Source organism: Drosophila serrata, unplaced genomic scaffold (genome assembly GCF_035046125.1).
Source record: "Drosophila serrata isolate PLE 108 unplaced genomic scaffold, ASM3504612v1 contig_100, whole genome shotgun sequence".
NCBI classification, from domain to species: Eukaryota; Metazoa; Arthropoda; class Insecta; order Diptera; family Drosophilidae; genus Drosophila; species Drosophila serrata.
Genome location: NW_028256998.1, coordinates 870,009 through 892,909, shown reverse-complemented (window position 1 = coordinate 892,909; position 22,901 = coordinate 870,009). Strand labels below are relative to the sequence as shown.

Genomic DNA, 22,901 nt, shown 5'->3' with positions numbered 1-22,901 from the left:
ACTATAGCTTAGTAAATGATTTGTGGTAGAGATTCTAACGTATCATTCCAGATTTATAAAGTATCTCTTAAATAAATAGTATTGTTTAGTTAACCACTTCTCATAAAGGGCTAAAAACGTTATTTATATTTGAGTAACTTAATTTAAGTAAACTGTAAACTGGTTTCGGAAAAGTGCTTAGTCGTACTTTATTGGTCACACATGGTAATACATCTACGACTACTGTGCTTGATAATAGCTTGACTTAGTGATTCATACTAATAGTAACATATATGGAGATATATGTAAATGATTTTCAGATCATTGCGAATAAAATAAATTGTTATTTGAATTGATTTTGTAATATATAATCAATTCCGCAACGACATATTATCGAATTAACACATTCTGGGGAAATACGGTAATTAAATTAGTATTGGCTGATAGCTTCTGATCACATCTATGCGAAGATCCGTGTTTGGATTTATGTAAGAGGAAATTAAGTCATCCCAGTAGTAGAAGTAACTAGGAAATACTTATGTCACCGCATAGTAACGGCATATTGATATTTATTCGATTGCAAATGAACAAAAACATTATTAAAATGGAAAATTATAGGTGACAAGTGTCGTATTTTCAATACATTATGTATAACTACTTTTTTTTTATTAAGTATATAAATTTCATTATTAAATATAATAAGGAATGGAAACAAAGTTAAGGAAGCTTAATCAGACCAGCTAGTAATGAAGCATATTTTCACAGGTTTTTTATACGTATTGTGTGAACGTTTGATAACAAATCAATTCGCTTTGTATAACATTTAAATAAGTATGTGTAAAAAACATATGTTGCATTGCATGCGTATGTATTGTAGAGCAACGAAATTATATTTTTGTATTATACTAATTCATTAAAATCCTATTACATTTTCTATTGTTCCTATAATAGCATTTTTTAGATTTTACTTTTAATACGCATATGTTATAGATGTTAGAAACATAATTATGAGTTTTATTAGGTTTGCGTTGTATAACCCATAAATTGGCAGAACTGGGAAAAAGTGCATAACTTCCCCAATCAGGTATGTCGAATGTTCATAACTCTATTCTTATCAATTTCTAGGTAATTAAAACAAACGATATAATGTCAAGTCAGGCTTGAAGTAAGAAACAACACAACAAAGAGGGATCAACTATCGGGATCAATAAAAAGAGACTCGTAGTAGCTCGGTCTAGAACTTTCCTGTTCCGGTGACCACATTTGGCGGGTAGTTCAGGTAAAACACTAAAAAGGATTCAGATCAAGCAATTAGCAGTGATCGAGCAGGTCATAAAAAAGAGATTCCTTAATCCACTCACAACGATTACCTAACACGGGATGCGCTAATCCCTTTGTTGACAGACCCGCGACAACAGGGTTTCCCTTTTGGCTACCTGTAGGTCCTGGACATGTGTGCATATAAACAGGATATCAAGCTCAGGGGTAATCATTCAGCAAGCATTCGCCAAGCGAGCAACATCAAACGAACCAAGTTAACCAAGTCACATCATAAAATGGAGACCACAGCTAACTACGCCCACAAGAAGTTCACCGTTAGCAAGCGCAAACGGGATTCGGACCAGGAAGATAAGGAGAACATCCTCCAGCAAACAATGGATCAGCCTATCACTAAGCGTCGCCAGGTCCAGGGATTCTTCCGACCATGGCTGGACAACGAGCAGAACCAGTCCCAAGGAGCAACATCCCCCATTCCTGCGGGCAAATCTCATGGATCCATTCCCGCCGTCAGTCAGTATCACGCCAACATGGTGCGTCATAGCCAGGCGAAGCGCCAGCGCAGTCCCAAGGAGCAACAGCGTCGGGATCGTAACACACTGGCCTGTCTCCTCAGCCGACGGGCCAAGCAGGCGCAGGAGGAGCGTATGGGGCAGCAGTACGAGCAATATAGGAGACACCATGCCGCCATGCTGGAGCAACAGGTGCGCCTGAGCCTCTACTATCGCCATGTCCTTCAGCAGGCGGTGTTCCAGCAAGCCATCGCCCCAGCCCCTGCCCACTTGCTGCCCCAGCAGCAGCAGCAGTTCCTCCAGCAGATGGCCCTCTCACAGCAGATGCTCATCTTTGGTGGTCAGCATTGACCTCTGACCGGGAGAGCGACATATTCAGCGACTATGGACAGCCCTATAATGTGATTTAGTTTTTAAGCCTTTGCCTAACTTATTTATTGTTGACTTTAAAATAAATTCTGAAGAATTCATTTAAATATTCCGAGATTTTTTACTTTAATTGTGGGGGGTTTACAATTGCTCTTCTTTTATAATTTGAATTCCCACTTTGAAATGTGGTTTAATTTGATTAATAATTCTTGCAAAAAACCCAGAAAGGTCTAAGAAGTTTTTTTGATTAAACGGCTTTATAAAAATGAAAGATTATTAAAAATACGTTTTCGAAATTTAAAAAATGTTTTCATATAAGAAGAAAACATCACAAATTTAAAACTTCTTTATTCAAAAAGAATATCTTAAACCTTAAACAAGAAATAATTTGAGACAATCCAGAATTTACTATAATATTAAATCAAGTCGTTGTTTATTTAAAGTTTGCGGTTTTTGTAATTTTGTTGCATTAAAGATTAAACAAATAACATATACACTTAATGACACTCATGGAAAATACTACATTCTAGTTTACAATGTAATTCTTAATAGGCTGTTAATAACCGTAACGTCTTACAATTTAATTTGTAATTTATTAAGAATTAAAAAAATTTACATTGTAATTTCTATAAATCCAGTTCCTTAGAGTATTGTAATTATACAATTATTAAAAAGTTGATTTTGAGAGGGCTTTTCTAAACACAATTAAAGTTGTAAATTTTTGTAAGATGTAAGATTTGTTTTGTCAACAAATATTGTAGATATTCAAGCGTTCTTTGGTGATTATTTCCCAGCTTAGTTCAACAAGTTTTCGTGCGTTCTTAAAGCGTTGTCAAGGTTCAAGACCGAAAACAAAGAACAATATTGAGACACAGCTGAGCTTTTGCCATTGCCCTCGATCCAGCAGCAAATATTGACAGAAATCGGATGCGGGATATATATATCTATTTAACTATATATACAAGTCTGTAAGGGGTCGCGAAAAGCTCCAAGTTCAAACCCAGTTGTGACGCAGAGTTTTGCAAGCGTTAAACCTGTGTGCAGTTTTCAATGTTAAATAAACTGGCCAAAAGCAGATCAACGCAACTCGGCAATTGGCCGAAAAATATGTTGCTGCGGCACAAGTGCAAAGTGGTTTTTTTGGGTTTCCATGGCCAAACCGCGACGGAAATTTTCTGCACTTGGATTTTCCATCCGCTGCCATAGGAAGTCGAGAGACGGCCAGCAGTATCAAATGGCCAACAATGAAAATTAAAAGTAATTAACTGCGCTCGCAGCGGTTGCGCAATGCTAAAAGAGTTAATTACGTTTTGGGACGAGGGACTTCCCCCTGCCGCCTAAACACTCAAATTAAGTAAAGCTCTGTTTTTCCACTCAGTGCAGCCAGGTTCGGATTCAGTTGGTTGCACTTTTAGCGGGGGCTCTCACACAAGTTTTCCATGCCTCTATATACATATATTTTCTTCAACTGATAATCGAAACTTCCTTGTAGGCCATTGATTTTTCTGCTTGGCGGAGCCATTATGCAAGTTTTGAGTTGACTCCCATTTGATCGAGTGAAAGCCCACTCGTCTGCAAAAATAAAAGTAGAAATTAAGGCAAAGGTATAACCTCTAATTAGGCCGTTACCTAATTCCCAGCCAAGCAGGACGAGAAGAATTCAAGTTCGCAAGCAGACAATGTATTTTACTTGGGTTGAATGAGGAATGCAGATCGAAAGGAAATGTCCGATATGATATATAATGTATGATATGAATAATGAGCTCAATGTATTAACGAAAATATCGTTACAAAGTTAATATATCAAATTTTGAAGTATAGAAAAAATCTTAAAATATCGACATTAAATAAAATATATACTACAAATATGGTTTAATTCTGTTGGTGTTTTTCCTATTATATTGATTAGCAATTAGCATTTTTATATATTTATATATTATATTTATATATTTTAACCGCTTCAAATGGCTGCATAATAAAATATATCTTAAGCTCTTAAATTTAATTTATGTATAAAGCGTTTCATAATACAAATAATTAATATATGGAGTTATTTGAAACATTTATCGTACATATAACCTGTAACCTGTAACAAGTAAAACCTGCAATTGAAATCATTGCAAATCAAATGTATATAATTTTATAATTATAAAAACATATTAATCTATAATACTAATTATATGATTCAATGGAATGTTTAAATAATTCTATTTATTTATTATAGTCATTGTCATTTAATTAATAGACTAAGGGTTAGATCAGAACTCTGTAACAACTTTTACATAATTAATAAGAAATAAACTAAAGAACTTTCAATAAGTATTTAGCGCTATAACGATTGTAAATAAGCAGTTCATACATACATATATGTATAAAGTTCAACCTTTAGCGTGACCGATATTATTATCCAGGCTTAAAATGTGCCTCGTAGCTATAACTAGCTTTCATTTCTGGTTAGTTATAGTTGCAGCACAATGATGACAGGTGAGTGATGGATGTAGAAAAAAAGGTATTAACTAAGATAAGTAACATCTAATCAATTCCATTTCCATAGGTGCAGTTTTGATTGGTCTACTTTGCTGTCTTTGGGTCGGAGTTGCAGAGGGAATACCTCACCTCCTCCCGCATTTGATGGAATTATTCAAAACCTTGCCGATTTCTCTAGATTCGATCGATTCGAAAATAATGGGCATTTTAAAACCCGATAAGGGATATGATAAGTCGGAAAATATGGGTATGTCTTAACTCATACCCATATACAATTTTTTTTAATTAAAAAAAATGTATACATCAGACAGAGGTTATGTTATTTCACATTTTTCCTCTCGATGCATATTCCTTAATGATATGTAAATTAATTTAGAAACCATGATAATGCTTTCGATAAATATAATAAAGAAATCATACCTTGAAACTGATGATATATCTTAGGCATTTTGTTTAAGGGTAAGGGAAATCAATTGTGTGAAATAAAACATGGTTTTTTATATTGGATATAATTAAATATATTATATTTATTTGGAAGTAATCATCGTATTATTTATTCTACTTAAATGCTTACAACTAATATTTGGCATTCATAGTGTATTCTAATTATTAAGCTTTTAAAGATGACGTGAATTATTAAATAAACTTAGCAATATAAACTTAAATAAGTTAATTATAGTTATAAATTACAATTGAGCTTTGATCAACAATTCTGGAAGATATATCTACTCCCTGCTATTGGATCCGATCAGGAAGTCAATGGAAAAGTTTCTCCTGTTATTCCCCGCTCTGACTATCCTGGGCGAGGGTTGGCAGTGGTTCACCCGCTCCACCAGCAGCTTCAGCTCATCCAGATAGACCTTGGCACGCAGACTCTGCTCGGCCATCTCGTGGTGGGTTTTGAGAAACTGATCGTACTCCTCCTTGACCTCCAAGTCATCGATCTTCTTCTTGCGCCGGCTCAAGCGGCAGGCCATGGTGTTCTTGTCCCGCCGCTCCTGTTCCTTTGGCGTCCGCTCCTTCTTGGGGAACTTTCTTACCATGTTCACATGGTACTTGCAGATATCTCGGATGGCGTTGACACTGATCGGGTTGGATGGCAGAGAGTGCTCCGAGGATACGGATGCGGTTGATGATAACAGGCGTCGTCGCTTGGGCAAAGGCAGGAACTGATCCTGATCCGGATCGCTGAAGCACATGCTGGAGGATAACTCATCCGAAGCTCTGCGACTGCCTGAGCTGCTGGAGATGCTGCAAGGAGTGTTGCTCCGGGTTATGAGATCCTCCTTGATGAGCAACGCAACCTTATCAATGCTTCGGCTCACATCGAACTTCTTGTGGCGATAGATTAGTTGGCTGACTGACTGCATGTTGTCCTCTCAAAGTCTCTGGGTTGACTGATGGTCCAGTGGGTGGTGCTGCCGTTTATAAGTCCTTATCTCCCGCTTCCCAAATGATTAGGTTTATGATCTTGTTTACACAAATCGAAGAAGTCGCCATTTTCACTTTTTGCAAAACGAAAACAAAGTTATAAATGACGCCGATTTGCCTGCGCACGCGTACCGATCGCGCCATCCCTTTCGCACTCGCACGTTCTTACCTACGCGTCACCCGCTGACCTCCGACCTCTTGTGTCTATCTGCAACATGTTTGTTCTTGTCCGGAGGCGCAGCATGCGGTAATCCGCTCATTTAATTCGTGTTTGTTCCTCTTTTTCAGTTTTCATTGTTCATCTCTTTTGGTGTAACACATTTTAGTGATCCATGAGGCCATTTTCTCTTGTTATCTTGGACCGAAACGAATTCGCATTCTTATATTCATGTGCTGATAAGATTTTGCTTTGGGTTTTCTTTTAGGCAGATTAATTGTTGGTTTCCCTTGTGCCATTTTTACTACAATTGAGATAAGACCGGCCAGATTCAGAGATATTTACATACATACATATATGAAAATGGTTGCATCTGTAATTTATTGCTAGGAGGGAGGGATGATTTAAAAACTATGATTCAATTAAAAAAATATAAAACGAATGTATCACATACTGCCATCAAAATTATAGGTTTTTAAAAAACAAAAGAAAGGAATAATTAGTTTACCCTTCACAAATTTTTAGGCATATCAGCTTAGTATACTTGTGAAAATACAAGATACTTATATTCCATTTTGAATGTCTTTGAATAAACAGATACAACTTAGAAGATAAGATGTTACTGTCATAGCACTTTTAAGTACAATATCTCATTTGCATTGTCAACCAATATATTCAAATATGTTGACTTGGTCATGGTTGATTTAAAATGTGTTACAGAGACCTCAATTAGGCACTCGTGGAAAAACTTGTTTCTTATATTAATATACACTATAATATGTCTAGATAGATAGAAAAATCTAAATAATTAGTCTTACTCACTTTATTAATAGTGTGTTTCCATGCAATGTTAATAATATTAGCTTTCTTAAATATCTACATTATAAGTCAAAATACATACATCGATAAGGCGAACAGCAAATATATTATACCCAATATTTTCACTTTCTGAAACACTAGCAAAAAATAAAACAGTGGAATTGAGTAACTTAAAAATTAAAAGCCTCAAAAGAAAACTTATGTTTTTTAAATTAGGCAGACATTTTAAATACGGAACATTCGGGTACCAGATATTGTAAATGTTCTCTGTTTCGACAAGTATTGAGTATCTGAAGTATCTGTATTTTTTCTTTGATTTGCCCAATTTTTCTTATATATCTAATGGCATTAGCTTATCTTCTCACTTTAAGGTTGTCAACATAGTAGATGCCGAATCCGAAAGATGATGCCAAAACGAACGAAAGGGATTCTTTTTCATACCATACCGTCTTCAAAAAGAGCAGTTTTTGAGATAAGATAATCTATTCTATTCAGTAGATATCCGGACAGTAAAATATCGAATTATAAACGAGCCTATATATTATCTTTGAGAGTATAGAAAAACCATTAAGTTTATAGATTGGTTATTTAGTTTTATTTGTAATTTATAATTTACTTGGGCGGGATACTATGAATACCATATCTTACTCAAAATTGAAACACAGAAATCATGTTCCGGCTGACTTATCATCAATGTCTTTGTATCATTGAATAAAATACCTCAAGAGCTGGTAAATACATATATTTAGACAGACGAGTTATAAAGTGAAAGTATTAAAATTGTATAGTTATTGCAATTAATACTGGATTATATATTTTGTAAAATCATGTTGTGAGTTTTCTATTCATAAGAAAAGTAAATCTTTGTAGACTTCCCAAATAATATATGGTTAGGCTAAACCAATAATGATAGGAATTAAGGTGCCGCCGGGTCATCCCATTGAGTGACCTGTTTTCATTACTAACCTGTGGGATGCGATCTGGGAACTGGTGTCACCGATGCTTCGTAAGACGAGGAAACATCGTCGGACAGCTGCCGGTAGCGGTAGTCAGGTCGAACCGGGTCGGAATGGGTCGAGCTTAGTTAAATCCAATGGCTGGGTGGCATTAGCTTCACGACTCTCCGAGGGAATTTAATAACGTCGTTTGTATTTCCCTACTGGCTTTTGCATTTGCTTTGTTTTCTACAGCTGACATCGCCGTCGTCGTCGTAGTCGTCATTAGTTTGAAGCTATTTTTATTACCCGCCCCCTCGGTCCGCCCCCATAAATCCCTATTATTTACTAATGCTGCGCATCTGTGTTTGTGTATTGCGTTTTGTCTTTGGTCTGGCACACTGGATTTGATTGGTTTTGCTTTTCGCTTTCTTGCCATAAATAAAAAGCCCGCGCTCGCCAGAGCTCTCAGACGTCGATAAGCACTTGCATCGGCCAGGCTTAATAATCATTCAGCTTTTTGATAACCGATAACAGTTATTTCTTAATATTATACAGTCTATTTTGAAAATATAATAATATATTTTACTTGTAAAAATGTGGAGAGTATTTTGTGCTTTCGTTTTCATTTCAATTTTCGGCATCAATGCGGCAGATGATGTGGGAGTTGAGTTGCCACATGTGGAATTCAAGCCAGTCCGGGAATTATGTGAGTTTCTTAAATGATAAAATGTGAATTAAGTGAAGTAAATATTAAACATAAATAAATAAAGGTGTTTAGAAATATATATTAAAATATTGGTCCAAATCAAGTTCTAGGATAAATTATTATTTTGTTATGGACTTGTTATAGAATAATAAATTAGTGAACTTGAAATTAAAAATATTTAATTATATAATTGCAACATTTTCAAATTTTTAAATAAAAATTGCAGAATTGCAGAAAGTATGCAATACTTTAATCTTTTATACTTCATTTTGTTCTGAGATTTTGTGACAATAATTTTCAGATAAGCCATTTTAAGATTAAAAAAAGATTTTTTCTTATCTACAGTCATTTCAATAACTGGAATATTACCAGTAATTAATTTTTCTTATATAAATTTATTTATGATCTTTACGCTAAGCAGTAGACTTCTTGCTCGTCGACATAAGTTGTTTTAAATGAGAAGCTTTAAATTTTCAAAATGTTTATTATTATTTATGATAAATTATCTTCTATAATTTGACACTTTAGTAGACCTTGAGATGTAGTCGTAAACTATATAAGCTTTAAATTTTAAATTTGAGGTTCAACGTCGTTTCACAAAGATCTGATAGCAGTAATTGTGTGAAGCACGCAATTTTTGTGTGAATTTTATAACAAAGCATTATCTCCGAGTATCTGGCAGTCAAAGTTCCGAAACAAATTACCTTTATTACTGAAAACTGCACAGAACTTAGATATCTAATTGGCATAAAATGTGTACAAATCGTTACTAAACATCTTGCGAGACTTTTTAATCAAGAATTGTGCCTAAAGTGCTAATGGTTAATTAAGTCCACTTTTGGAGGCGAAATAAACAAGCAAGATGTATAATGATACAATTAATATTCTAGACTCGAAAACAGAATAATAATGTTATCCATATTTGCATAGGACAATTGTAAAAAAATATGAACACATTATAAAGCAAAAATTTGTGGATACATATTTTATATTTATATTATCCTTTTTATTTATTTAAATAATGTTGTGATGATGACATATCTACCAGATTTTTTGGAACTAAATATAAGAATTAAAAACAGAGTTATTTATCTCTATTAAATTTACTATTTTCCTTAAATTCCTAAAGTATTTATCCTGAAAAGAAAGCAAATAAATAAAGCCTTATCTATCAATGTGATTATTTTATTTGTATGCATGAGAATATATCAAAATTATTTTTAAAATATATTCTCAAAAGATTTTATCTTATTGTATTCTTTAATTCAACTCTCGTGTTTTTTTTGTTTGCAATTTTTTGAATGCAATTAGAATGATGATTTATTTGGACGATGAAAAGCGTTAAATTAAGATTGTCATGCTGATAAGTGGTATCTTCAAGCGGCTTTTTGCCGAAAATAAACGCCTGAAATAAAAAAAGTACCTCAATGGCCAAAACAACAATTGCAATTGTTGGCTTTATACTTTAATTGTTGACCGAGTCAGACATGGCTGTAGATATAAATAAGACATGCTTATGGGAGCATATAAAAATAAATTGTTCAAGAATTGTCAAACGAGTTTGCTGCTTCAGTCTTTTGTTTGAAGCGGGCACTTCCGGTGCCGACCTTCTCCCAAGGTACATTTGTAGATACATATACCAAAAGCCACAATTACGAACGCATTTAAAGCGAAACGAACTTGATATGATTCAAAACAATTTCAATTAAATACATGTATTATCGCTTAAATCGCCTAACAAAATCCAATTTAAATCCAAAACAACAAATAAATTGCGCATGACGCTGACTGATTGACCGAACGGCCTGAATTATTCTCGATTAGAAAAATGTCACGTTCTGAGCATAACCACATCGATCGCTCACGGGCTATGTATGACTAACGCTTATGTTTAAATTACATAGAATCTGTCAAGGTTCCCCCGCACGTACTAATTATATTCGCTTGACATTCGACAGCTAACGATATTCCGACATGTCGGGAGAGCGACCTGAACATAAACGAGTGCATCAAGCAGGGCCTTCAGCAGATAACGCCACGCATGAAGTACGGCATCAGTGAGCTCAACATACCGCCCCTCGATCCCTTCGAGATGGGTAAGAGTTCCTACAACTACAATGCCGGTGTCATCCAGGGGCGCATTTCCATGAAGAAGGTGGTCGTTCGGGGATTGAGCGATGGCATCGTCGATAAGGTCGACTTCCGTTTGAAGAACAGGCGCGTCCGCATGGAGATTCTGTCGCATGTTCCTCAGATTCTGGTTGATGGCTTCTACAAGGCTGACATTAAGCTAAACGACCTGAAGCTCAACCCCAAAGGTGCTTTCAACATTACCATGAGTAAGTTAATTCGAAGAACCCATACTTAAGGCATTTTTTGCTCATAAAAAATTCGTTCTGTTTATTACAGCCAATGTTGCAATGAGGGCAAGACCAATGGGAGAACTATATGACCGTGATGGTCACACATATCTGCGTCTGACTAAACTGGAGACTGAGCCCAAGGTGGAAGATCTGCATTTCTATGCCAACGGTCTGGTGCCCGATCCAGCTCTGAGTAAGTTCTTGCCAATACCTTACTTCTTCTATGTATATATATATATATATTTCTGTTTAGACGATGTCATCTTGGACTTTATCAATCAGTATTGGCGTCAGCTCTATCAGGCCATGCTACCCGAGACGTTAGCCACCTGGCAGCCCATGATTTTAAAGTCTTCAAATGACTTTTTCGCTGCGTTACCATTCGATATGCTTGTCACCAAGAATTAAGTTCTCTTGATCCTAATTGCTTTACTTAAGTCGTTATCATTTGTTTTTACTGCAATAAATATTATTAACTAACTTAGTATTTTTAAAAGATACAGTTTATTCTACTATTGCGTAGCTTAGTTGTTTTTAGAAGCTTTCGATATTTTAGTTAAGTTTAAAGTCTCAGTAAGGTCTCGTTTTATTTCTACTTTACTTCATTTTACTACTTAACTTACTACTTTTATATTATAGTTAGATTGCGTTTTAAAAACTCCCTAAACTGTTCATTTTGATATTTTGCTCAAAGTCTAAACAGTGTTATAACTCTTATTAATATTTTGTATTATTTTATTAATAATAATTTCTAATAATACAATTTAAATACTTTTGATCATTCCCCTTATCAGCAAATATAAAATAATTATAGTTCGGGCTAAATAATTCGTAGACTTATAAGATATAACTTTAGAAAAATAAAAACACTTTGGAAACTGTGTAGTACATAAGTAAGTATTGAAGGAAACAAATTTGGCAGAATGGCAACGAAAGCATTAAAATTAATGTAGCTAAATTAAAATCTAAGCTCATAAAATACAGCTTTCAACCACACTAAACTAAACCATCTCAGATCCAACTGGTTTCGAAATATAAATGAAATCGGGGCGTCGCTGATTACACTTTTCATTTCAATTTCAAACAGATTTCTGCAATAAGGCAACAATTGAACACTCATTAAACATTGATATTGGTTTCTTATCTACAAATGTACATAAATATATATAGACTTATAATATTCAATTTTCTGATAAGGTGTCCAGTGCAATGTGAGTTTTAAGTTTTAGAACACAGCCTTGTTTAATTTGGAGCCCATTTGTTTACACAAAATAATGATTGTGACTTTCTGTAAATTTAGTTACTTAAATTGACCGTGAAAGTTCGGCTATTATTTATTTAACATAACATTCAGTCGAAGTGAGACATCGCACAAAGTAAGACCTTAGTTCAAATATAATAATGTTATATAATATGAATAATAAGTCAACCGATAATAATACTTTATTAACATAGTATAAGTAAAGAAGCCAATTCCAGTTAAATCATTAAGATAACTATAATATATACCATTTGAATGGGCACTCATCGAGTCAACCTCAAGAGCAGAGCAAATTTGCGTTTCTAATTTGAATGGGAAGCAAAGTTCAGGCCATATTGCCAGGTTAGTGGCTATGACTCACCAATGAGAAGCTTTTCTTTAGGCTTGATTTGGCAGCCCTTCGAATCCGCCAATTAAACAACCGACTTAATATCCAAAAGAGGCTACCCCTTGATTATCCGTATTCATTGTGGGTAATTATTAAAAGAATTTATGGCAAATCATCGCTGTCATTTGTTTTATGGCTTCAATAATTTTTTCTATTTAATAATACGACATTATAAATCAGAGGACGGAGCCGGTTTTGTGATCAGTCAAAGTCTAACTGTTTGCCGGAAAATGTTTCACTGATTTACAAGTAAAATACACACCGCTTAGCAAGAGCAAAGTGAGTTAGCAAGTAAGTCTCTAGTCAGAGACTTGTGCAATGTGCAGCTTTGTGCTAATTTTGAGAATAAAATAGCCCGGCTTGGGATCTGAGAGCTTCAGTTGTTGATTGACGTTCTAGCCGCCGCCTTCTGTAAGCTGTCCGTGACCAAAAAGGATTATCCCAATTTAGAGTGGAAGTGTAGTATAGATTGTATTATATTATATACGCAATGCATTGCGTCGTTGGAATGTTGTGCCTGTTGGCCTTAGGCGCCACTGCGGCCCCCACTGCCACAAGTATCCTAGCTGGTGAGCAAAAAATCTAGTTTATCCAAGTGTCAGTGCGATTTAATACGATTTTGGCAAATGATTTACATTAAAGATCTGCCAAAGTGTGCGGCTACAGATGATCAGCTGGGGGAGTGCGTCAAGGAGATATTTAATACGTTAACGCCGCGCCTCAAGGATGGCAATCCTGAATTGAAAATTCCACCCTATGAGCCCTTCAATCTCAATCGCACCAGTTTCCAGTACACCAGTGGCAATGCCAATGGTCGCATAACAGTGCGCAACGCCAAGATCTATGGGTTTAGCGCCAATAAGGCCAAGGACGTTAGCGTCAAGGTCAGCAAGGACAAGGTCAAGCTGCGACTGGTCACCTATATGCCAAAGCTAAATATTGTGGGCAGCTACAAGGCTGACTTGCAGGTGAACCAGCTGCAATTGAAGCCCAAAGGAGACTTTAATGTAACACTGAGTGAGTGCGACATAGTTTAGTTTATTACCAGAAGGTCCTTACTGGGCTTATTTTCTTGCTTTCAGAGGATGTGGAGACAACGACACTCACCGATGGAGAAATTTACACAAAGGAGGGTCACCGATATTTCCGACTTAAGAACATAGACACGAAGCCAAAGATTGGAGACTTGGTCATCAAGGCCAATGGAATATTTGCTGATCCCGAATTGGGTAAGTTTGCACTTGTTTTTTTAAGTTTTTTATTTAAAAATATAAATATATCAATGCCACTTAACTTGGAGCAGTATTACTCTATACAAATTATAAAGAAATTTTGGTTGAAAGAATGGTAAAGAAGGTAAAAAAACTTTCAATAAAATTCTAATCATAGATGATATATCTTTTCTGATGTACCCTTGTATAATCTTTCCATATCAAAATTCTATTAAGAAATACGAGCTGAACACATTCGTAAGAATTCCAGCAAATATAGTTTTATAACTGAGTAATTTGTTTGCTAATAGTTGAGATTAATGCAGCGATGATAGCGAATTATTATAATAGCTTTTATGAGTGCATATAAATGAATATGGAAGGAACGGAATTGTATAATTAGGAACCCCTACTTATGGCATTATTGGCAGCAGTATAAGTGATCAAGTAAACTTTAAAAGCTAGAAGGGAAAAGAAAAATAAATACATAATAATATTTTATTATATTGGAGCTTCCCAACTAACTGGGAATATTTACATAGAGTTAACTAATAGAATTTTCCAATGCACTCGATATCATGATACAATTATACAAGGTAGTCTCGTCGGCTGCCTAACCGTTCGGCTTATTTTCAGTGCGTTCGTGTTTGTCAAGCAGAAAGGTTGTGTGCGGACGATTTTTTTCTTACTATTAACCCTTGTGTGCGATGTCGTTCTGCTAAGAACATAAACATTAATTTAGATAAAAAAATTTTACTTTAAGATTCCGATATATTTTAAAATTAAGAATTTAAACAAAAAAATAGCTTTACAAAAACAAAAACAAAGATTAATGTCAAATTCCAAACTATTAAAAATTAAGTTATAAAACACTTCAACTCTTTTTACTATGTATGAACAATTTAACCCCCATGGACCATCTAAGGGCTAAACTAAAAGCTCTTTTGTCGTTTCACTCGCACTTACTACGCAGACTCCTCTCACTCGCACTTGTTGTGAGTAATGAATATCGGAGTGCTTTTGCCGACGAGACTACCTTGTATAATTCTACCATGCTCGATATTAAGATAATAAATACTACATTTCTTTATTGCATTTTCTCTCTGAAACTAATAGTAATTCGTAATGTTTTTGTTTATATTTGCAGATCAAATCGCTTTGAATGTGGCTAATCAATATTGGCGCGATATCTATGGCATTATGCTGCCAGAGACGAGACAGTATTGGCAACCTCTGGTGCTGCGAATGTTCAACGAGGCTTTGGAACTGGTTCCCATCGACCAGTTTCTACCCGAGGAGCAAAGTTAATTATTGATCTTGTGATGATCGCTTTACTGCTAATAAATGGTTCCATTGCATTAACTGCAATTAAATGATAATTGTTGTTAAATTGGTAAATATTCATTCTAGGCGCCATTTGCCTTGCCCTCTTAATCGCGACGACAAATTGAAAATTCAAAAAAACAAGTTTTATTTGCTTTTTCATGCCCCAGTTAAATGCGTAAATTCATTCAAAATTACAATTATTTTCCACCAACCCGTGCCCGTGTTGGGGTGACCCAATAATAACGGCGATAATGGGCTAAGTGCACCTTGCCGGTTGACCTTCACTGGATTCCATCAACTCGTGGAGATTGTGGAACATTCCCAGCTCAAGTGATAAAAGTGAATTAAAGCAAGACTGCCTTAGTCAGACAGCTTAGCTTAAGAGTTTTGCAATTTATTATTTAGTTGGGCCGAAATCCCGGCGGTACTGCAATACCGGGCCAACCCGCGACAGAGGTGGAGCAAGCTCCTAGCAATCCGTCTATTTCCAAAAATCAGTTTAACATTTGTTGTCCTCCAATGGAGGAACTATCAGATGTTAAGCTGATAAGAACAGATACTACACTTTGATCTTAGCCATAAGGCCGAGAAGCGATAACTGGAACCGGTAAAACCCAAGGCTCTCCATACACAAACTGCTAGAGCCAGTTGGGAATTATAAATGCCAAGGAAAATAAATTGTATCTAACAATATCTTGCCTACTTTAGGGGCTTGTTTACTTCAGGTAGCTACTGAATGTGTGCAAGGGTAAAAGATACATGGAATTCAAACGTTTCCAATGAACGACACAATATTAGAAAGATGGACTTAAGGGATGAAATAGTTTAGACAGAAAAAAACTGAGGCATATTTAAAGAGTATAAATGTATGGGCAGAAATTATTGTTTAGAGCTAGTAATTCAACTAGAGAAACACTTAACCCTAAGCCATAAAAATTAGAAGGAACGCTGATGACGCACTATCCAGAGCTTTGGAGTAAACAGATGCCAGAGATGTCAACCCATTTGCCCCTTAAGTTAATTTTTCTGTAGAAATAATGAGTTTGCTGTAACTAAAAGCCGAGGTGGAACGTATTCTGAGCCAAACAAAATCTTTAGAAATATAATTTATTTAGAGAATATAAGTGATTATAGTTCTACGGGTTGTTAAATTTATTACACGATTTTGAATGCCTAAATTCCTGTAAATTTACTGGAAAGTCAGATGATTACATTTCACATTGCCACCTTATTATACCAGAATGAAAACTAAATCCATAAATCGTCTTTAAGTACTCAAATCAATTTCTGGATAAACATTTTAGGGATCTGTAAACTATACAGACAAAAAAAAATGAGATAAATATCTGAAATGGAAAGTAAATGTACAAACTTCAGGTTTCGGAAATAATTTCTACCATTGACAATATTGTTTTCTGATTTTATTTGTTAAATGAATTTACTGTTGACTATAAAAGGTCAAAGTCATCTGATAAAATCTGCAGAACTGAAATCGTATGCCAAAACACACAAGATATTGACAGTAAGGAGGAATTTATAGTTCATATTTGTATAATTGATTCGTTATCGTCAAAAAAATTCACCAGGGTTCTTTTTATGGGAAATTAATAAAAACAATAAGGAAAGCTATTTACTCTTACAGTTCGCTATTTGATTGGAGTGGGAAATCAATCATAACTAAGCAACAAATTCGTTAATTCTAGGTTGTTAAGCAATTCTTTCATCGATTTTATTAGATTAACAAATCAGCCTATTGATTTTAAAAGCTCTAGTAGACATAAAATAAGTCGCACTAGGGCTTTTGATTTAGCTTTATAATATATATTAACCCATACTTAAATAGTTTTTTTGTGTAGTTAAATTTCTAAGTGGTCTAAGGTTTCACTTAGATGTTAATAAAAATCATTTTGTGACATTTTGTGCTGCTAATAAATTTCCAGACTTTAATTTTTGCTTTATTTTTATCTCTCTGCGGTTGGTATGCACAAGTCAGTTTAATAATTAATTATTCTATATGCTTATAGCTATTAATTCGTGATGTGCATACATGAGAGGGTCTTATTGGTAGATAACAAAACAAACACGCGACTGTCGCCTGCCTTAAGTCGAATATGCCAGACACATTAAGTGTGGCTTGCTTCTATAATTTAAATAGATATTTTAAAGACAATTTGCAAAAAATTATTACAAGATAAAAGTAGAAATTTACTTCTTCTGTTATCAATTCTTGTAGTTAAAAGACACCACCTGTGCACTCAAAATACTGACTCAAGACATGACGTTCCAGGCAACCTTGAACATCGATTTGTACACCACAAAGTCGCAGGTTCATGAATAATTTTACGAGGCCTACTGCCTAGCATGCAATATGTATGCTCATAAACAGCCGCAAAGATTTATAACTGACCCACATTTTACATGAACACTTTGCAGGGCCTTACTGTCACAGTGCCTCCCAAAACGTATCCACAACGTGCCTTGTTGCACTTTGACTGAAAACAGGGATTGGACACTCACTGATTGCTGTGACAGTTTCCTCATTGTTTGCATCGTTTGACAGATTTGGGAGAGCCATTAACCATCTGATGCTTGGTGTAATAACTATTATAATATTACATATTAACATTCACCACGTATCGATCATTAATCTTTATATAAACTATAGCGAGAAGAATCAAATCACACCTTCTTTAGGAGCTTTCACAGTTGAATAAAAACACAGGTAAATATTTTCCTTTTTTAAGATAAATGAAGAGTGAAAGCATGTATTTCGATTTTTTTTCTTTGGTTAACTTATCAATGGAAATAGAGGAAATTTTTCTGAAAGAGAGTCCTAAATAAAAAAAACACGCCCTATAAATTTATTTTAGAAAGTTTCACAAACTGTTAATGGTGATAAAAATATATTTTTTTTCCGTTATTTAAATCATTATTTATACAACTTTAAAATTTCTAAGATAAAATAATAAATAATTGGCAAATAAAAATTTCTGATAAGATCAGACAACTTTTGCTGTGACTCTAAAACTGCATTTGCAGGCATATCATTCTCCGCACTAAGCTTTCCGTGGGATTTGAGCTTTTTGACTTCGGATTTGGGCTCGGCTCTGACGGCCTAAAGCCTTCGAATCGAAATTCGTTGGATTTGCCTGGGCCGCATGTGGTTGTTGGTGGCTTCGTGGTTTCGGCTTGGAAAAACTTTGGAACACAAACACAAAATCGGACAGCTTTTGGAAACTATAAATAAACGTGAGTTTTATGCAGCGTTCATTTCAAGATTTGCAAGCAACGCGCGCCGTCAACTCGAAAATTCGTTTTTGCCAATTTTTTTGAGCAGAAGTTTGGCAATTAGCTTAGGTTGTGTGTTTGTGTGTGGGAGTGCTTGTGACTGTGTGCGGCAATTGCAGCAACAATTGCAGTTAACCGAGAAAACCGACCGTAAACAACAACAACAAACATACCGCTCGTGAAGAAATAAAAGTGAAGCCGGTTTGCAAAAATTACGCAAAATAAGAAAAATAAGAAAAAAACGAAGGAAAAACGGAGAAAACAAAATTACAGCCTGCACTGTATTCGTGTGTTAAATCGAGTCACACGAAAATAGTCAAAAAGGCCAGCCCCCATAATCGATTAAAACTAGTTTGCATCGCCTGCATCCCATTGTTCGATTGTTAGTTTTCTTTGAGGAAAGCAAGAGAGTTGCCTGGCCGAAAATGCAGTCGTTTTGCATCTCGCTGCCGCTGGTCGCCTTGGCTATCGCACTCGGAAGTGCTCCTCCAGTGGCGAGTGCCGCCACGCTGCCAACATCCGCGCCAAGCGTGTTCAGCAGCGATCCCAGGAGCGGTCCGACGAGTGGCAGTGACGATTTGGGCGGCCAGCAGTTCGATTCAGGTAAGGGGTAGCTTATGCAACAAAGGCCAGAACTTGATATTCAAACGAAAGAGCGCCAGTCCACGCCCTCAAAAAATGTGCCACCAAAAATTAAGTACGAATCGAAACAAGTTTGTTGCCTAAGTCTTTCGTTTGCTAAGCGGCAGTTAATGTAATTGTAAATGTAATCGAAAAGCACATGCTGCGGTTAGCTGTGCCAGCAACGAATGGTTTCGATTCAATTTGTGAAAGATGGAGATTTATTTTTAAGAAGGCAATCGTAAATAGATTTTAAATTACTAAAAATGTTCTCAAAGGCAACTCGCAAAAAATCAAATTTTACTACGTTTCGATTTTTAAAAAGTTAATTGTGTGGAAAGCTATAAAGAATTATTCTAATTTATTAAAATCCTTAAAATGTCTTAAGCAAATTGTTTTACGAAGGATACAATGACATTCAATGTCCCAATATTTTTCACTTCCCTTTGTTTTCAGTACTTTGTATGTTCGTATAATAGTATTTCCTGTCTCTGACCACAATTCTGTATTTCCTCTCAGTTTATTTTATTTTGCCAACTTGAGGTTTTTCGTTAAGATTCAGTACAGGCCTTGGCCAGCGGTGTACTGTCCATGCCAATCCGTCCCGCTCGCTTATTGTAAGCTTCTTAAAAAATGTTTAAATGTGTTTTGCATATACTTAACACCACTTTTTATAGGCCTGTAACCTTCGCAAAAAAAATTGGGAAAAATACTAAAGAAACAGCGATCGTAAACGATAATTTTAATGAGATTTGGCAAGAGCCAAGCAATCTCAGTAAATTGCAATAGAAATTAGCAAGTGTATTTGCACTTAAAATCTTTTTTTTATTTGTTCGACTTTTAACACTTTTTTAAATGACAAAAGAAATATATACATATACAACCTGTGTATATTTACATTAAAGAGACCAGCAAGTCATCGCCTAGGCCACCTGAACTTGACATACTTACACATAAATTTGAGTAAAAGTTATCGTCGCTTCCACGCTGTTCAAATAGAAATTGTGATGCAAGGCAGGGCACATGCTCATAATAAATGCAGAATAAACACCAGAAATACAGGCCCAACAAAAAAAATCACAATAATATATTGCCAATTACATTAATTTAATCAGCGACGAGGTGTTGGGGTTGTGTGTGTGTGTTTGCGCTCTTGCGAAAAGAGTTCAGCGCCAGAAAGAAAACAACACAAAAAATAAATAAATAAATACAGCAACAACAGGCAGGCATAAATCCGAAACCGGCTGCTGTCGCTGCCACAGATGCTGACAAAAAGCGAAAAACTGACGCTGAAACTGAAACTGAAATTGAAAAAAAAACTGACCTACATCAATGCGTAAGCGTCGCTGCTGGGCTTGTGCCGAGCTGAAAGCTGCAATTGTAAGTTGTCTCTAATTGCGCAAAGAAAACGTCAACGGCAGCCGACGATGAACAAAAAAAATTAAAATTAAGCGAGCAAAAAAATTTATTGACATTCACTTGGGCAAACAAAAGACTTAGGCAACGAACTTCGAGCCGAGTTAGCCCGTGTGCTTATGCTACTTTCTGACACCTTTTTCGTGTTGGTTTTCCATGTCATAACAAGCGGGACAGCTCACCTTTGACATTGAACTTGTCAGGCGAACCGAAAGGTAAAATAAAAGACGAAAACATTGGAAAACTAATTTTTATTTTGGGCATTTAAGCCCAAAATGACTTAAGTGGCTATTCACGTACGTAACTCACCTGAAAATTACCTGCGGCTTATCTCTTATTCTTTAACTACTTAATAGCCAGCATTGAGTTCATTTTCATTTTTAATTTAGTAACTATAAATATTATAAATGCTTTATACAAAGGAACATTTAAATAATGGAATTTTTATGCTTCGTTTTACCCTGTCATTAGAAGCAGAAGACAATGACTAAATATCGCTTAAATCTTAATTGTACTTTAGTGTACTATCTTCATTGTTTCCGTGATGATCTATTATATATTTTAAATTGTTTGGAAATAAAGTGATTCACTTTTTTATTAAAATAAAACATAAACTAATAAAAATATAAAAAATTATATGAAACTGTTAAATTATGATTTATATTCCGATTTATTCAATTTATTTTTCCCCTATTATCATGCCTAATGGTGCTCTTCCTTGTTCACAATGACCTTGACAGGTGTCACCCTGACACAAACCCCATTTGCATGTGTCGGAGGCTGTGCAGTGCCCATCAGACTGGGGACACGTGAAGAGTGCTTCATGCCCGGTTGGCTGGCACAAATACCGAAAAACACAGACAGATATATATAATAATTATTATTATTATCCACTACGGGCCAGGCGCCATGCTATGCCATGCCTCGGCGAACTTTACAACTGGGGCTAACCATGACTTAACCGACTTGTGCACTAACCTCCCCTCACTTTCGCCTTTTAGTTACACCACCGGCGCCGACAGCACTGTCCGAGGGCTCCAATGAGGTGACACCATGTAGTCTCGGTTCGCCGGAGCTCAATGAGTGCATCCGTGGCCTGATCCAGACATTTGCCCCCAAACTGAAGTACCAGGGTGTGCCTGAGTTTAACATGGGCGCCATTGATCCCTATTTTTACAAGCGGGGCATCTTCCGGTACACCAACGATGGCATCCAAGGTGGCCTTTTGATCAAGAACATGGAGATCTATGGCATTAGCCAGCTCCAGGTGAACAGTGTGGCTGCAAACTTCACCGAAAACGGATTTATAATCAAACTGGGCGTTGAGCTGCCACAGCTGAAGGCTGGTGGACACTTCAAGGCGGACGTGAAGTTCGGTGGCCTGCGTCTGGTGCCCAAGGGTCCCTTCAACATCACCATCGGTGAGTGTGCAATTGCCTTTTACCTGTGGTCAAGTGCCTTATGCCTTATTACCTTCTCCAGACAACGTCAAGGCCACCATTCTGACCGACGGCCACATCGAACAGCTGCCCAGCGGTCAGCAGCGTCTCAGCTTACACCGACTGAATGCCAATGTCAATATCGGTGACGCCAAGGTGGTGGCCAACGGCATCTTCTCCGATCGGAACTTGAGTAAGTGCATTGATATAATAATAGATAGCCCGATCTAATTTATCCTCCCCCTTCTTAGATGCTATGATCCTGAATCTGGTCAACGAGAATCTGCCGGAGATCACACGCGTCGGAATTCCAGCCACCCGTGAGCAGTGGGCTCCCATTTTGATTGCGCACATCAACGAGTTCTTTGCCAAGGTTCCTATCGAGAAATTCCTGGTTCAATGAGGCACTAAATCCCCTTCTCTAGGAATAATTAGCTCCTAGTTAGTGTTAGCCTAATAATTACAATTACAAACTTATGTTAAACGCTGTTTCCAAATAATGTTCTATGCTCAAACGATTTGGCAATCATTTGGATTAATTTTCTACATAACCATTTTGTATTTATTTATGTTCAACGAAAAAAAAAACGATTTATAAATTATAAGAAATTTCCAAAATAAACGATCTTTTCAAAAATGTTCCCTAAAGCCGGTGAATGTCGAAAAAAGCTTTTGGATATTCGATTTTATCCCAAAAGTATACCTTTTTGTTTTGTAGATACAAAGATATTGTTGTTAAAGAGGTAAAATATTAGGTAAAATGTTTATTGTAACACAAAGGTCTTTATTTTTATAATTTAGGAGCCAATGATATATTGGGTCAATTATTAAACACTATATTTCCCTCCCCCTATTTAAGGTATGTACCACTGTTCTTCGCTTTCTTTATTTATAAATAGGTCTTCTTCTTAT

General features: G+C 35.9%; 5 protein-coding genes, 2 long non-coding RNA genes and 1 other non-coding gene across 8 annotated transcripts; 5 read left to right on the top strand and 3 right to left on the bottom strand.

Moving 5' to 3' along the window:
* The first annotated feature begins 1,520 nt into the window (after positions 1–1,520).
* Positions 1,521–2,245, top strand: LOC110185896 (uncharacterized). The gene has a single exon (XM_020954908.2). It carries the CDS (start codon positions 1,536–1,538, stop codon positions 2,118–2,120), a length of 585 nt encoding a protein of 194 aa, XP_020810567.2. The 5' UTR covers positions 1,521–1,535; the 3' UTR covers positions 2,121–2,245.
* A 1,290-nt stretch (positions 2,246–3,535) lies between these two features.
* Positions 3,536–5,061, top strand: LOC147644776 (uncharacterized). The gene is made up of 2 exons (XR_015273518.1): positions 3,536–4,622; positions 4,693–5,061. It is a non-coding gene; the product is annotated as an uncharacterized LOC147644776 (long non-coding RNA).
* A 63-nt stretch (positions 5,062–5,124) lies between these two features.
* Mabi (Mabiki) lies at positions 5,125–8,135 on the bottom strand. The gene has a single exon (XM_086841053.1). It carries the CDS (start codon positions 5,993–5,995, stop codon positions 5,351–5,353), a length of 645 nt encoding a protein of 214 aa, XP_086697179.1. The 5' UTR covers positions 5,996–8,135; the 3' UTR covers positions 5,125–5,350.
* A 326-nt stretch (positions 8,136–8,461) lies between these two features.
* On the top strand, positions 8,462–11,535 carry Jhbp14 (Juvenile hormone binding protein 14). The gene is made up of 4 exons (XM_020954854.2): positions 8,462–8,676; positions 10,635–11,015; positions 11,086–11,232; positions 11,293–11,535. The coding sequence occupies exons 1-4, from the start codon at positions 8,565–8,567 to the stop codon at positions 11,445–11,447; spliced, it is 795 nt and encodes a 264-aa protein (XP_020810513.1). The 5' UTR covers positions 8,462–8,564; the 3' UTR covers positions 11,448–11,535.
* Positions 11,293–12,986, bottom strand: LOC147644775 (uncharacterized). Its single transcript, XR_015273519.1, has 2 exons — positions 12,662–12,986; positions 11,293–12,130 (listed from the first exon to the last, which is right to left on the bottom strand). It is a non-coding gene; the product is annotated as an uncharacterized LOC147644775 (long non-coding RNA).
* An 83-nt stretch (positions 12,987–13,069) lies between these two features.
* Positions 13,070–15,272, top strand: Jhbp13 (Juvenile hormone binding protein 13). Its single transcript, XM_020954753.2, has 4 exons — positions 13,070–13,257; positions 13,331–13,705; positions 13,771–13,917; positions 15,047–15,272. Exons 1-4 carry the CDS (start codon positions 13,179–13,181, stop codon positions 15,205–15,207), a joined length of 762 nt encoding a protein of 253 aa, XP_020810412.1. The 5' UTR covers positions 13,070–13,178; the 3' UTR covers positions 15,208–15,272.
* Positions 15,273–15,625: 353 nt separating this feature from the next.
* LOC147644774 (U2 spliceosomal RNA) lies at positions 15,626–15,821 on the bottom strand. The gene has a single exon (XR_015273535.1). It is a non-coding gene; the product is annotated as a U2 spliceosomal RNA (small nuclear RNA).
* A 2,673-nt stretch (positions 15,822–18,494) lies between these two features.
* Positions 18,495–22,637, top strand: LOC110185772 (uncharacterized). The gene is made up of 4 exons (XM_020954775.2): positions 18,495–19,116; positions 21,552–21,971; positions 22,033–22,182; positions 22,241–22,637. Exons 1-4 carry the CDS (start codon positions 18,939–18,941, stop codon positions 22,390–22,392), a joined length of 900 nt encoding a protein of 299 aa, XP_020810434.2. The 5' UTR covers positions 18,495–18,938; the 3' UTR covers positions 22,393–22,637.
* Positions 22,638–22,901: the final 264 nt, after the last annotated feature.